General features: G+C 45.1%; 1 protein-coding gene across 24 annotated transcripts in view; it reads left to right on the top strand.

Annotated features, from left to right (window-relative positions):
- HMBOX1 (homeobox containing 1) overlaps positions 1 to 12,598 on the top strand; it is a 135,660-nt gene that overhangs the window by 98,305 nt on the left and 24,757 nt on the right. For all 24 annotated transcript variants that reach the window (XM_071807157.1, XM_071807163.1, XM_065834045.2 and 21 more), the window contains one exon: positions 10,533 to 10,615. In XM_071807157.1, coding sequence (XP_071663258.1) covers positions 10,533 to 10,615 — 83 coding nt within the window. The remainder of the gene's footprint in view (positions 1 to 10,532; positions 10,616 to 12,598) is intronic.

Below are 12,598 nucleotides of genomic sequence, written 5' to 3'. Positions count from 1 at the left end.
TTGCTCCTGCCAGACTTGAGAAGTAACACTCTCAAGGATCCACAAGGCGACCTGGTTGCTTAAAACTTCCCTTAAACCTTCTTTTTTGCTGTGACGTCTACAAAAAGCCTCCTGAAACTGGCCTTGGCACTGTAGTCGCTTAATCAACTTGCATGCTGGCCTGTGCTAATTAATTATTTCTTGTTCTCGTTTGCTGATATCCATCTCGTTGCATTGCATTTCAGTTGCAAGGCAGGGAATGGATTGATGTTTAGAAACCAGCTTATTCTGCTTTGCGTCTGTACAGCATTTATTAGAGGAACAGTTCTGGTCCAGATCTTGTAGATACCGGGCAATAGGAGAAATAGAAGTCCTGAGCCCAAAGTCAGAAGCTTTGATCCTGAACCTTTTGACTTTGGGCACTCGTTACCCTGCAAGAATTGGCATTATTGTGTCTTCTGAATCCTGTAGGGTCCTTTCATTAGCAGCAATGGTGCTGCAATGGTCTATGAGCTTCTAAGCTGAGCAGATTGAGTCTGGTCCAATACTGGACATTGAAAATAAAAGCGTGCAGATCTTTGGCTGGAAATGCCAGTGGTGATGCTGGAGGTCGGCAGCTCATACGAAGCTTTATCACAAATCCCATGTTGGGTGATTTTCCTCTCCCGGAGGCTTAGGACAAAGTGAGACTTCAAGGTTCACAGCCAGAAGGACTATAACATTTTGAAAAACACGACCTTACCGAGGCCAAACTAAGAACAGCTTGAAGGACCTTGCTGCTTATCCTTCACATTCTGTACATACTCATTTTTTGTGTGATTCAGTGCTGAACTTCCCATTAAAGCCCAATTTTGAGGCTGTTCCTCCAGATGAGCTGAAAACTGAGAAAACTGCATCTGATGCCTTTAATATGTATTTCGAAATGTTTTGGATTGAGTCACGTGAAATCCAAATCTGACAATTTGCTGTTTATTTGCGTTGCCAGGTGAAGCCTTGAAATCCTCTGCTGTCTTAAACACAATATCTCTAATGACTATGGTGTCGATTAGAGGAACATCTCGTTGGAAAGGTCACGAGTGGGTGGGCTCATTTCTGCAGAGTCCCATCTCCTCACAGAATCCCAGAATGTCAGGGATGGGAAGGGACCTGGAAAGCTCATCCAGTGCAATCCCCCCATGGAGCAGGAACACCCAGCTGAGGTTCCACAGGAAGGTGTCCAGGCGGGTTTGAATGTCTGCAGAGAAGGAGACTCCACAACCTCCCTGGGCAGCCTGGGCCAGGCTCTGACACCCTCACCCCCAACAAGTTTCTTCTCATATTTAAGTGGAACCTCTTGTGTTCCAGTTTGCAGCCATTGCCCCTTGTCCTGTCACTGGTTGTCACCCAGAAGAGCCTGGCTCCATCCTCCTGACACTGCCCCTTTCCATATTGATCCCCAGGAATGAGTCCCCCCTCAGTCTCCTCTTCTCCAGCTCCAGAGCCCCAGCTCCCTCAGCCTTTCCTCACACGGGAGATGCTCCACTCCCTTCAGCATCTTGGTGGCTGCGCTGGACTCTCTGCAGCAGTTCCCTGTCCTTCTGGAGCTGAGGGGCCACAACTGGACACAAGATTCCAGGTGTGGTCTCCCCAGGGCAGAGCAGAGGGGCAGGAGAACCTCTCTGACCTACTGACCACCCCCTTCTAACCCACCCCAGGTACCATTGGCCTTCCTGGCCACAAGGGCCCAGTGCTGGCTCATGCTCACCCTGCTGTCCCCAGGACCCCCAGGTCCCTTTCCCCTACACTGCTCTCTAATAGCTCATTCCCCAACTTACACTGGAACCTGGGGTTGTTCCTGCCCACATTCAAGACTCTACACTTGCCCTTGTTCTATTTCATTACATTTTCCCCACCCAACTCTCCAGCCTGTCCAGGTCTCTGATGGCAGCACAGCTTCCAGTGTCACCACTCCTCCCATCTTGGTGTCACCAGCAAACTTGCTGACAGTCACTCTATTCCCTCATCCAAGTCATTGATGAATATATTGAATAATACCGGCCCCAGCACTGACCCTTGAACACTCCACTAGATCCAGGCCTCAGCTGGACTCCGCCCCATTGACCAGGGTCTTCTTGGAGATGTTTCATCCGTGGGCTGATCCTGCTTTGTTTTTCATTCTGAGAAGTGGCTGATCCAGAGGATGGAACTTTAATAACTCATCCCCTATAGAAGGTTTAAAAAAATATAGACAGGATGTTTGTTTCACTGGTGTCTTCATAAAGATCTTTCTATATCAAGCCGTTAAGTCCGGAGGATTTAATTCACATCAATATCCCTGTTGTGCGTAGGTCTCAATTTAAATATTGCAAGTAAATAAAGGAGAATAGAGACACTATTATTCAGGCTTAGATGCCTTGTTAGGAAGAGCTTCGAAGGTGCTATATGTTCACACCAACGCGTTGTTGAAATATCACACAATAATTCTCACTTTATCATGTCTCGATGTGTTAGCTGCTTGCTGGTTTCAAAAATTTCCCATCTTTGTTTTTTTCCTTTTATTTTGTGAACAATTTAGTTAACTACCTTTGTTTTGGGAGCCTGCGATACCATTAAGCTTAAGGAGAGTCATAAAATGTTACCTGTTGGCTGCTCGTCAGCGATTCCGAGTTACCTTAAGCAGAAGGTGTGTTTCAAACTGCTAAATCCTGCAAATCTTTCTGCTCAGAAGAGCCGTTGTGTCATTTCGGAAATATTCTTATCACCAAATCCAATTACAAGGAAGAGTAAATCGCCACCTCCGATGTCTTAACTATTCTTATTTTAAATTGTTAATTATCTCGCCAGTAGGGTGCTGTAGATTAGGAGGCAGAGATTATCTTTTGCAAGTATGAGGCTTTCAGAGCTATTATCAATTAATTCTGGTCTTAAACAAATTTTAGGATAATATTATTCATAATAGCTTGATGGGATTGTGTTGGTGCTTGAGACCGCTGTCAAAACACTGAGAGAGTTATTTTAGAATTGGAAACTTGATGATGTTGTAGTAGCTTTGAAGGTCGTACAGTTTTACACACTCCGGTGCAAGGTGTATTTTTGACATTTTAATCTACATTGCAGAGTAGATTCCTGCTAGGAAACATCAGTTAAACGACTGTCTCGGAGTTTAGGCGCTGATTTGTAAAACCAAAATATAGTCAACTATGTTGTACGAGGTTTTTATAACATGTAGTGGAACGACTGTGCAATTTATGTCCACAAACACATACTGACAAGAGAAATAATTATGGTTTCTATAAGTCTGGTGGTTTAAGTGATCTAGTCCTGTTGAGATCTCATCTCTAGGTTTGCACTTTGCATGAAAAGAAGTAGAAGAATGAAGCCTCTCTTCCAGTAAAAGACTTAGAAGCCGTGCTCTGGGGTGAGCGCTCAAGCTGGGAATGAGATGGAGATCTTTGAAAAATGAGCGGTTTTAGTTTGGTTCCAAAGCTTATTTAAAGTTGGGGTCGATTCTTCATCAGATAAAATCCTAAATTGTGATGTTGGGGCTGGATATCTCTGTAGGTTGAACCTGGACTTAATGCCAGGATTGCGGAGAAACCTCTGGTGAGATAAAGAGTCCTGCAGTGGTTTCTTCAGTCCTTAAATTGCACAACCCTACGAAAGCCCCTGGCTAAATGACAGCACTGTAGGGAAAACCGGAGAGAGCTGTAGCCATCGCCTTCATCAGGGTGTTTTTGGGGCTTGGGATTCTTATTGAAACTTGTCTTTTGCCTGATGGAAGGTCTGGTTGAGCTGGTGCTGGGGGGATGTCTCACGTTCATCTCTCGCAGCCGCATCCTCAGCCCATCTCAAGTGGAAAAGGACCTCGCCAGATGTTTCCTGTAGCGACTAAACCGGTGGTTACATTTTGCAGAGCTGCCAGGAGGAGAAGATGGTGTTGTCAGTGTAATCCTCAGCTCCACCAGAGTTTATCTGCAGAGACGGTATCTTTGAGCTTTAGCTTTGCTGTCTAGAATAGAAATGACTTTATATTGCAGCACACACTTTAGTTGACACCCATGCCATTATTATAGAATCTGTAGAAATATCAGTAGATAAAAGGGATGGTGTCATCTGTTGACCTCGCTGACAATGGCATTAGTGACACTCTTGGCCAGTATTTACTGGGAAATAAACCAGTCATTACACTTCCCGATGAGATTATGCTTTGAATGTCACTTCTCTGTCTCATGCCACGCAGCGATAAGATCTCGGGCACAGATGACAGTCGAACTTCAGAAATCTTTCCATTGATTTGACAGCCTGAATAACAGTTCTGTGAAAAGCCACAGCGACTGAAACGATGACCTCGTGCTACTGGGTCATACTGCGTTGATAAATATACTAATGAGTGATAAAGTAGGTAATGGTATTCGAGTGTTTCGTGTAACTTGTCAATGGAAAGCAGAGGTGCTGTTCGAAGGGAAACCGGATAGGGAACTGGAATTACAGGCAGCCTTATCGAAGAGAAAACAGCAGCTTGCGCTCTTGTGTATTTTGAGACAGCAGAAGGTTTGGCAGGGAGCTCAGTCCCTGGGGGCAGCAAGATCTTCTGTTCCTCACCAAGGGTCAGATGGGAGCCGGGGAAATGGGATGGACCGGAGGAGCACGTGGACAGGAAAGCTCCCCCCAAAAAGGGAATCGAGAGGAGAGGATAGAGCTGTTCCTTTGTGCTGAAATTGTATTAAGCTGGACTGCAGCCTGAGCCTTGGGAAAGATGGTCTTGGGTGGAGGAGGTGCTGGGGTGAGAGATCGGCCATGACCCGGCCGTGTGCGCTGGCAGCCCAGAAACCACCCGTGTCCTGGGCTGCGTCCCCAGCCCCGTGAGCAGCAGGTTTGGGGGGGATTCTGCCCCTCTGCTCCGCTCTGGGGAGACCCCCCTGCAGTGCTGGTCCAGCTCTGGGTCCTCAGCACAGGACACACATGGAGCTGCTGGAGAGGGGCCAGAGGAGCCCCAGGAATGACCCGAGGCTGGAACAGCTCTGCTGGGAGGACAGGCTGAGAGAGCTGGGGTGTTCAGCTGGAGAAGAGAGGCTCCGGAGACCTTAGTGTGGCCTTTCTGGACTTAAAAGGGTTGATAAGAAAGATGGGACAGACTTTAGAGCAGGGCGAAATGATTCTGATTTCTGAGATAAAGATTCTGAAAACGCACATTTTGCTGCATCTTCACCAGTTGAACACGTCGTGAAGGACAAAGAGAGACGGAGGCAGAGGAGGGAATGCTTTAAAATGAAAAGCCAGAGAGCGGCTGGTCACACAAGAACCTGGGGACATTTCCATTCTGGAGTCACTTTCTCCAGATGCAACTTTCTGATCCAATATTTCCTGAATATCCAGAGCGATGGTGCAGCTGTGAAGCTGTTTGACTGTGGAAGAACCACTTCAGAGACAATATATACTACAAACTCAGGCAAACAATACGGCGTATTCTTTACGAGGCGATTCTGTGCCAGAAGGATGTCTGTGCAGAGAGATGGGGGAGAGCTCAGTGCGGCCTTTCAGACTTAAAAGAGGCCGAGAAGAAAGATGGGGACAGACTTTTGAGCAGGGCCTGTTGTGCTAGGACAAGGGGTGATGGTTTTAAGCTAAAGGAGGGAGATTCGGGCCAGACATGATGCAGAAATTGTTTGTGCTGAGGGTGGTGAGAGCCTGGCCCAGGTTGGGCAGAGAGGTGGTGGCTGAACCATCCCTGGAGACATCCCAGGCCAGGCTGGACGGGGCTCTGAGCAACCTGAGCTGGTGAAGATGTCCCTGCTCATGGCAGGGGTGCCACTGGGGGAACTTGAAGGTCCCTTCAACCCAAACCATCCTGTGATTCTATGAAAAGCACTGGGACATTTCACTTGCTTTGACAGAAATGGGAACCCAGAGATGCAAACACAAAGTTCAGTAATGGAGTGAACTTACAGCACATCCGCTATTCTTCAATAAATATCCATCCGTGCATTCTGCTCTCCCTTTAATTGCAAGTTAAATTATTCTCCTTTCAGCGCCATTGCCCTGGTGTCCACGTACCTGAATTACCTCACCTGGGGTGTCTGTAATGGTGCTGTGAGTTGTTACCCTGCAACACATTTCACCCTATATACTCTGAATCATTTCCACACTTTGAAGCTTTAACCAATACGTCATACTCTAAACTAAACCTTTCCCCAGCAGTTCTGGGTGGTTTTATCAGTGAAAAAGCACCGAAGCCGCCTGTCCTTCCGCTGCTCCATCGCTCCGCTCCTTTCAAACGCTTCCCTGGCAGCTGCAAAGCTGATAGAGAGCAGCAAAACTTCCACCGTGGATTATCAGGAGCACTACCGAGGCGTTGCTTAATGCATCTGATATCTAAGCCTGGATAACAGAAGCTGTACAGCCAAGCCGAAAAAGAAAATAAAAAAGAGATTGGCAGCTATTGCAGGAATTGAGATGGGGCACCTTGGTAAAGAGTTGGGGGGATGCGTTTCCTCCCATTACAGAGCCGAGGGCTGAGATGGATTCTCTCTCCATCATTGTCCCGAGCACATTATCCCTGAAAGAAAGAGGGTTTCTCTGAATCTGCAATTTTTCTAGGCTTCAGTGTTATTGAAATGAAACCGCTTCAAGGATATCTACATTCTTTACCATCGTATGGATTCTCATCTCATGTAAATTATTTGGCCACTTTTCATTTTAATCCTCCACTGTCATTTTCTACAAAAGAGATCATTTGGTGTCTTCATGGAAGGTATTCAGCCGACAGCTGCCCTTTGTCTAGAAAGCAGTTTGCCTTTGCAGGATTTACTTGTGCCTGCTCTTTTTCTTTCTTTTTCCCTTATAATTTCATATTGCTTTATATATTTCATCCCGAGGTTTCAGGAACTGCGGTTTCTCGCTGCAAAGACCAACTCAGACACGCCGCATTCTTTCTCCATCCCTTAGCACAACTATACCTGACAGATAAGTAACGAAACTGAAGGCAGATTAATTAATTTCCTGCTTGCAAGAAGAACCGTAGTCCAAAAATTCACAGTGTGTTGACAGCAAACCAAACCAGTCAATGGCGAAGTATTGAATTTTGTGCCGTGGTTTCCATATCTTGAAAACCCAGTTACTCTCACCTACTTTCTGGAAGCATTAGGAGGTTTTAAATGTATTTTATGTCATGACACGTCACCCACAGGTCCTGTTAGAACATCGGGATAAGCGATGGGAATGAAACGTGAGTGTGTATATGGAGAATTTGGGGGTTGAGGATGAAAATCAGCGCTTGTGCTTGAGATTCTATATTTCTGGCTACTTTTAACTATGGGGCCTTTTTCTTTTAAGACTCAAAAACTCCTGAGCACAGTCTCTTCCATGATAAAACCAGCTGACAATCTCTTCCATGATAAAACCAGCTGACAATCTCTTCCATGATGAAACCAGCTGATGGTCTCTGTTGAAGGTTAAAATCACAACGTGGGGATGGAGAACAGAATATTAGCAGAAGTGGAGAAGAAAGTCCAGTTTTGGGGAGCACGAGTTGAGCGATGGACAAGTTCATAGTCAGCTCGCATCTATGGGAAAAGGAGGAGGCACTTCATTAATGTGGGTGAGGAACAAACCGGGAGATGGTAGGAGAGGCAGGCACTAAAATCACTACAGAAACCAAATTTGACTATTTAGTTTCCTTCCAGCTCCCCGTTGATACCCACTTCATGCTTTCCATGAAAATGTCGTATTTACCACAAGAGCTGCCTCAAAACTGCTCAGTTTTTCTATTCAGTTGTAAAATACGTTGAAATAAGAATTACTGTTTCAGTAGCGAGTTTTTTAAATCACAGAAGCAATTGGACTAGTTGATTGACTCTTGTGTTGTCTTCATTAATTGGTGTTGCGGTTTCTTGTGTCAATGGGCAGTTCAAGTACACACCGTTTATTAATTTTACATCTTCTGTCTAACAATTTGTGATCGCAGATGATCTACATCCATAATATCGCAAGATATCAGGGTTTCACCTCCTGGCTTCGCTACATCGCCTTGTAGATCCGTCGGGTTTTCTAATTCTATGGGGTTTCTTTTGTGGTGACAAGTATTAGAAACAGGATAGTGGTCAGCAAAGGGAGGCCCTATGAGAGCTGTTATGGCTACCTAAATTTGTGGAGTTAATTTTTGTACACAACAGCGATGACCTGGATTCCTGATCAGGATTTCAGACTGTACGATATATTCATGTAAGTATAACAGGGCAGTTTTCAGCTGTCATGTCTTGACGTTCCTGGATCTCATGGCACTTAAATAGTTCTTGGAGGTGGGAGAGCTCAGATAGGTAAGGCAGCTGGACTTGGGGAGGGATGAAAATCAAGTGGAAGGACATTAACAGTGCAATTAACTGTGTGTCACGGAGGCACCCCGAGGCTTATTTAAGGGACAACAGGGTTCAAAACAACTTTTATTAAACCGGTGAGAAACAGGGTTTTAGCACTCCAAAAGTGACTTAAATATAGGTTCAGGTATCAGTTGAGGAAAATTATTAAGGGGCAGCAACTAATACAACAGGAGGTCCACAGAGTGCATGCACGTGGCTTCACCCAGAACAATGCCGGAACCGCCCCTGAGTCCCAGAGGAGAACACACTTGCCTGAACACGGTGCGGGATTATTCTTAGAGATATAGATACTCGTAGTGAGTACAAAAAGTGTACGCTCGTGATTGTGCAAGGGTAAATTTATAATACACTCGCAATCCTGCGAGGGTTAATCTACTTACACGTGCAAATATGCACGGGGTACTACACGTGCTTATATGGAAGCACGGGAGGAAAATACACTCGCGATTGTGCGAGGAAGTAATTTAAAGTACGCGTGCAAATGTGCACGGAATAAAGTTACACTCACGATTGTGCAAGGAAATAATTTTATACGTGCTTGTATTAAGCACGGGAAGTTACACGTGCATATGTGCACGGAAAGGATAAATATACTTGCAATCTTGCGAGAAGTTTTACTCACACCTGTGGCGGCAAGGCAAGCGGGGTCTCCATCCCGGGGAGGGGGGCTCTCGGCGGCAGCATCTTCAGCTCGCGGTCCAAGAAACCGGCGACAATGGGCCCAGTCTCGACGAGAGAGTCCCGTTTTTATACTGGCTGATCAGACCTGACTGTAGGCATTCTAGAAGCTTCTCTGCACCCCCACACCGTGTGTGGGGTGCCCCTGAAGCCTCCAAACATCCCCCACACTGGTCACAGGTGCCCAGCGGCTCACTGGCGCCTCGGCAATCCCTTCTCCTAATGGCCCTGGCCAGGGTGCTCTGGGGCCAAACAAAAGAAGCTGTTAGCCTCACACAGAGAGAGAGGGAGATGTGGCTACGCCTTCCATGATGAAGGAGGGAAGGGGAGAAAGTGGGGTTTGCATTCTGTCACACTGTGCTAGTTAATTGGAGTAAGTTTAGACCGTGTTTGGGGTGACTGTAAATAACACTGAACAACGGGGTGAAGAAGCAGCGGCTAAAATTCAAAGCGAATGTTCAAAATGTGTATTTACAGTGAACTGATCTAAACTGGAGGTGAAATAGTGAGATCTGCGTTGGTAGCGCTTACTCAGAATAAAGCTGGACACAAAAAGGTGCTGGATGGAGTAGAATCCAGGTTTCCATAGAACGTAACTGTGCTGGGGAGGAGAAATATGACCATGGAAGTAATAATTGCCTGAATACGCCTGACTCCGCTGCTACCAAATGGTCCACAATCCAAGGAAATCTCTTGATTTTCCAATTCAGAGCAGCTGTGCAGCAGCTGAACCTGCTGCTGATCAAAGTCGATCAAAGAGTTTGTAGGATTATATATTATGGACAATCCACAGAAAAGAAATGGTGGTATTGGCTGCTTATGGCGTGCTTATCACAGCCCATTGAAGTAAACAGGACTTCTGTTGTTTGTAATGCAAATCTGATAAGCTCTGTCGAATGGAAATCAGTTCATTAAAATTTGCAAAGCACTTAAATGAAGTAAAAGAGAAAACAGTTTAACTTTTAGAGGGTGTTTACTGCATATAAAGTGCAAGAAAATCACGATTATTCAGAAATATATAGCATTAAATATGCTCTGCTCAATTGGTCCTGCAGAAGGCTTAGAATTTTTGTATTGTGATTTACTATAAAATAGTCGAACTCTAGAAATCTGACTATATTATTGGGTAATTTTGTCTGTACAATCTTCATACCTTATCTAAAGCACACAATGTTTGTGTGCAATGTATATCCAAGTATTTATGTATGTGTGTATGTATTAACCCAGCGATCCAAGTGAATATTGAACAGCTCCATTTGTACGATGCCAATGAGCTGGGGGTGAACATCAGGAAAATATAGAAATAAATGATAATAACCAAAAGCAGCCTCATGGCCTGTGGTGTTTCTGCTGTGATGCTTCGCCTGACGGTCTCAATTCTGGTATTTCTAGCATTACCTGCTTCATTCTATCTCCTACTACAATATTCCGAATGCCGAGTTAACACCTTTTAGTGAAGCTGCTTTGGAGGTTCACGCTCTGATTTCTGACAAAAACCTTCTTTTATTCCCCTCCTTGCAGTTACTTCAATGAGAATCAATATCCAGACGAGGCAAAGAGGGAAGAAATTGCCAACGCCTGTAACGCGGTTATACAAAAACCAGGTGAGGAGCCCATCGCCGCATCCTTTCCAAAGGCAAACACAATTAGATTTCCATCTCCCGCTAAATTCAGCACATCTCATTTTACGGCTTTTCCTAACAAATATAGTGCTCTCAACTAGTAGGAGGTTTCTTGAGTATTCTATGACTCGTGTTGTTCAGAGCTGTGTTTGGATAAACACGACGCTCAGTGCCATTTTCAAACCTAAATGCCGATGTCTGCAACTGGAATTCCCACCAGCCGCAGGGCAATGAAGATGCTGAAGGTAGTGGAGCAGCTCCAATGTGAGGAAAGGCTGAGGGAGCTGGGGCTCTGGAGCTGGAGAAGAGAAGACTGAGGGGGTACTCATTCCTGGGGATCAATATGGAAAGGGTGAGTGTCAGGAGGATGGAGCCAGGCTCTTCTCGGTGACAACCAATGATAGGACAAGGGGTAATGGGTTCAAAATGGAACACAGGAGGTTCCACTTAGAGATGAGAAGAAACTTGTTTGGGGTGAGGGTGTCAGAGCCTGGCCCAGGCTGCCCAGGGAGGTTGTGGAGTCTCCTTCTCTGCAGACATTCAAACCCGCCTGGACACCTTCCTGTGGAACCTCAGCTGGGTGTTCCTGCTCCATGGGGGGATTGCACTGGATGAGCTTTCCAGGTCCCTTCCCATCCCTGACATTCTGGGATCCTGTGAGATATGAAGTACAAGTTGTGCATCTCAACTTTTCATCTATGCGGCTTTGTAAATGGTGTTGCTGAGAAAATAGATATATCTGAAAGATTTTCATCCTTTACATTACATTATTTCAAAACCCTCGCACTCAGTAGTGACCTGAGAATTTTATTGCACTCCACGAAAGTGGATTTTGCCAGTTTCTTTTTACAAATTGGAAATTTTAGGTTCGCAGACTGAGGCTTGCTGGAGAATATACTTGGAAGAATAAGAAGCACAACTTTCCTGTCTGTTGGTTTTCTTTACCGCTTTTAGACAGTAAATCTCCTACTGGATTCTGGGTGTTAACAGAGGAACTTGTATTTGGGTCAACAAGTTGCATTTTCCCTGTTCCTGGAGAAGTTTTACTTGTAGAGGATCATGAATATCCAATGGACTATTAGTGGATGCACCTGCCCGTGCTTAGTTTTACTAACCAAACATTTACATAGTTTTCAGAACTGGTAAAATCTAAATAGATCCAAACTACATAACCAGACTGAAAATGAATGCAAAACAAAGCTAAGGCACAAGTCCTGAATATTGGACCAGTTACAGGACAACACAGAATCCGAACAATTTAGGCTGGAAGTGACTCTGGAGAACATCTGGTCAAGCAGAACCAGCTGAATATGGTTGCTCAGCATTTTATATCATTCAGTTTTTAATATCTCCAAAAGCAGAGGTTTTCCCACCCCTGGGCGCTTGTTCCATGATGTCTCATGGTAAAATACTTGTTCCTAATACCTGGTCCAAATTTCTGGTGTTGCCTCTTTTCATTGTGGAAGCAGAAAGATGCACCAAAGAGGTTCAGGATCTTATTCCTTCTGGTTGGTTTAGCCCTTTGGAACAAGCGGCGTAAACTCTGTCTCAGGTTGGTAAAACACTGCAGGTGGCACTGATGTAGAGCGTTAGGAGACAGCATAGCTATCATATATATTTCCAGATTTTTCCTTTTCGCTTCTCTCTCCTTGCTTATTTAAATTTGCATTCAATTACATGAATGTTTTGTATGCTGAATAAATGAAGTCTGAGAAGCAATCTGAAGCAGAGGAGTCTCTCCCCCATGCAGCCTGCAAACAACTGCTGGTGCAGCCACATAGAATATTGTATATTATATAGGGTCAAGGCCAACTGAAGAGGTTTCCACGATGTCCTTGCAATGCTCAGACCCTCCGCTCTTCCCTCTTTTATAGTGATCAGAAACAATTATTTCCTGTAGCTGCCCGGTGGTTGTTGGAATTAGTTTTTATTGCCAGTTTAAGTGTAAACCTCTGGTTTCCAACA

This window comes from Patagioenas fasciata, chromosome 3, assembly GCF_037038585.1.
Source record: "Patagioenas fasciata isolate bPatFas1 chromosome 3, bPatFas1.hap1, whole genome shotgun sequence".
Lineage (NCBI taxonomy): Eukaryota > Metazoa > Chordata > Aves > Columbiformes > Columbidae > Patagioenas > Patagioenas fasciata.
This window is presented reverse-complemented; position numbering and strand designations above follow the sequence as displayed.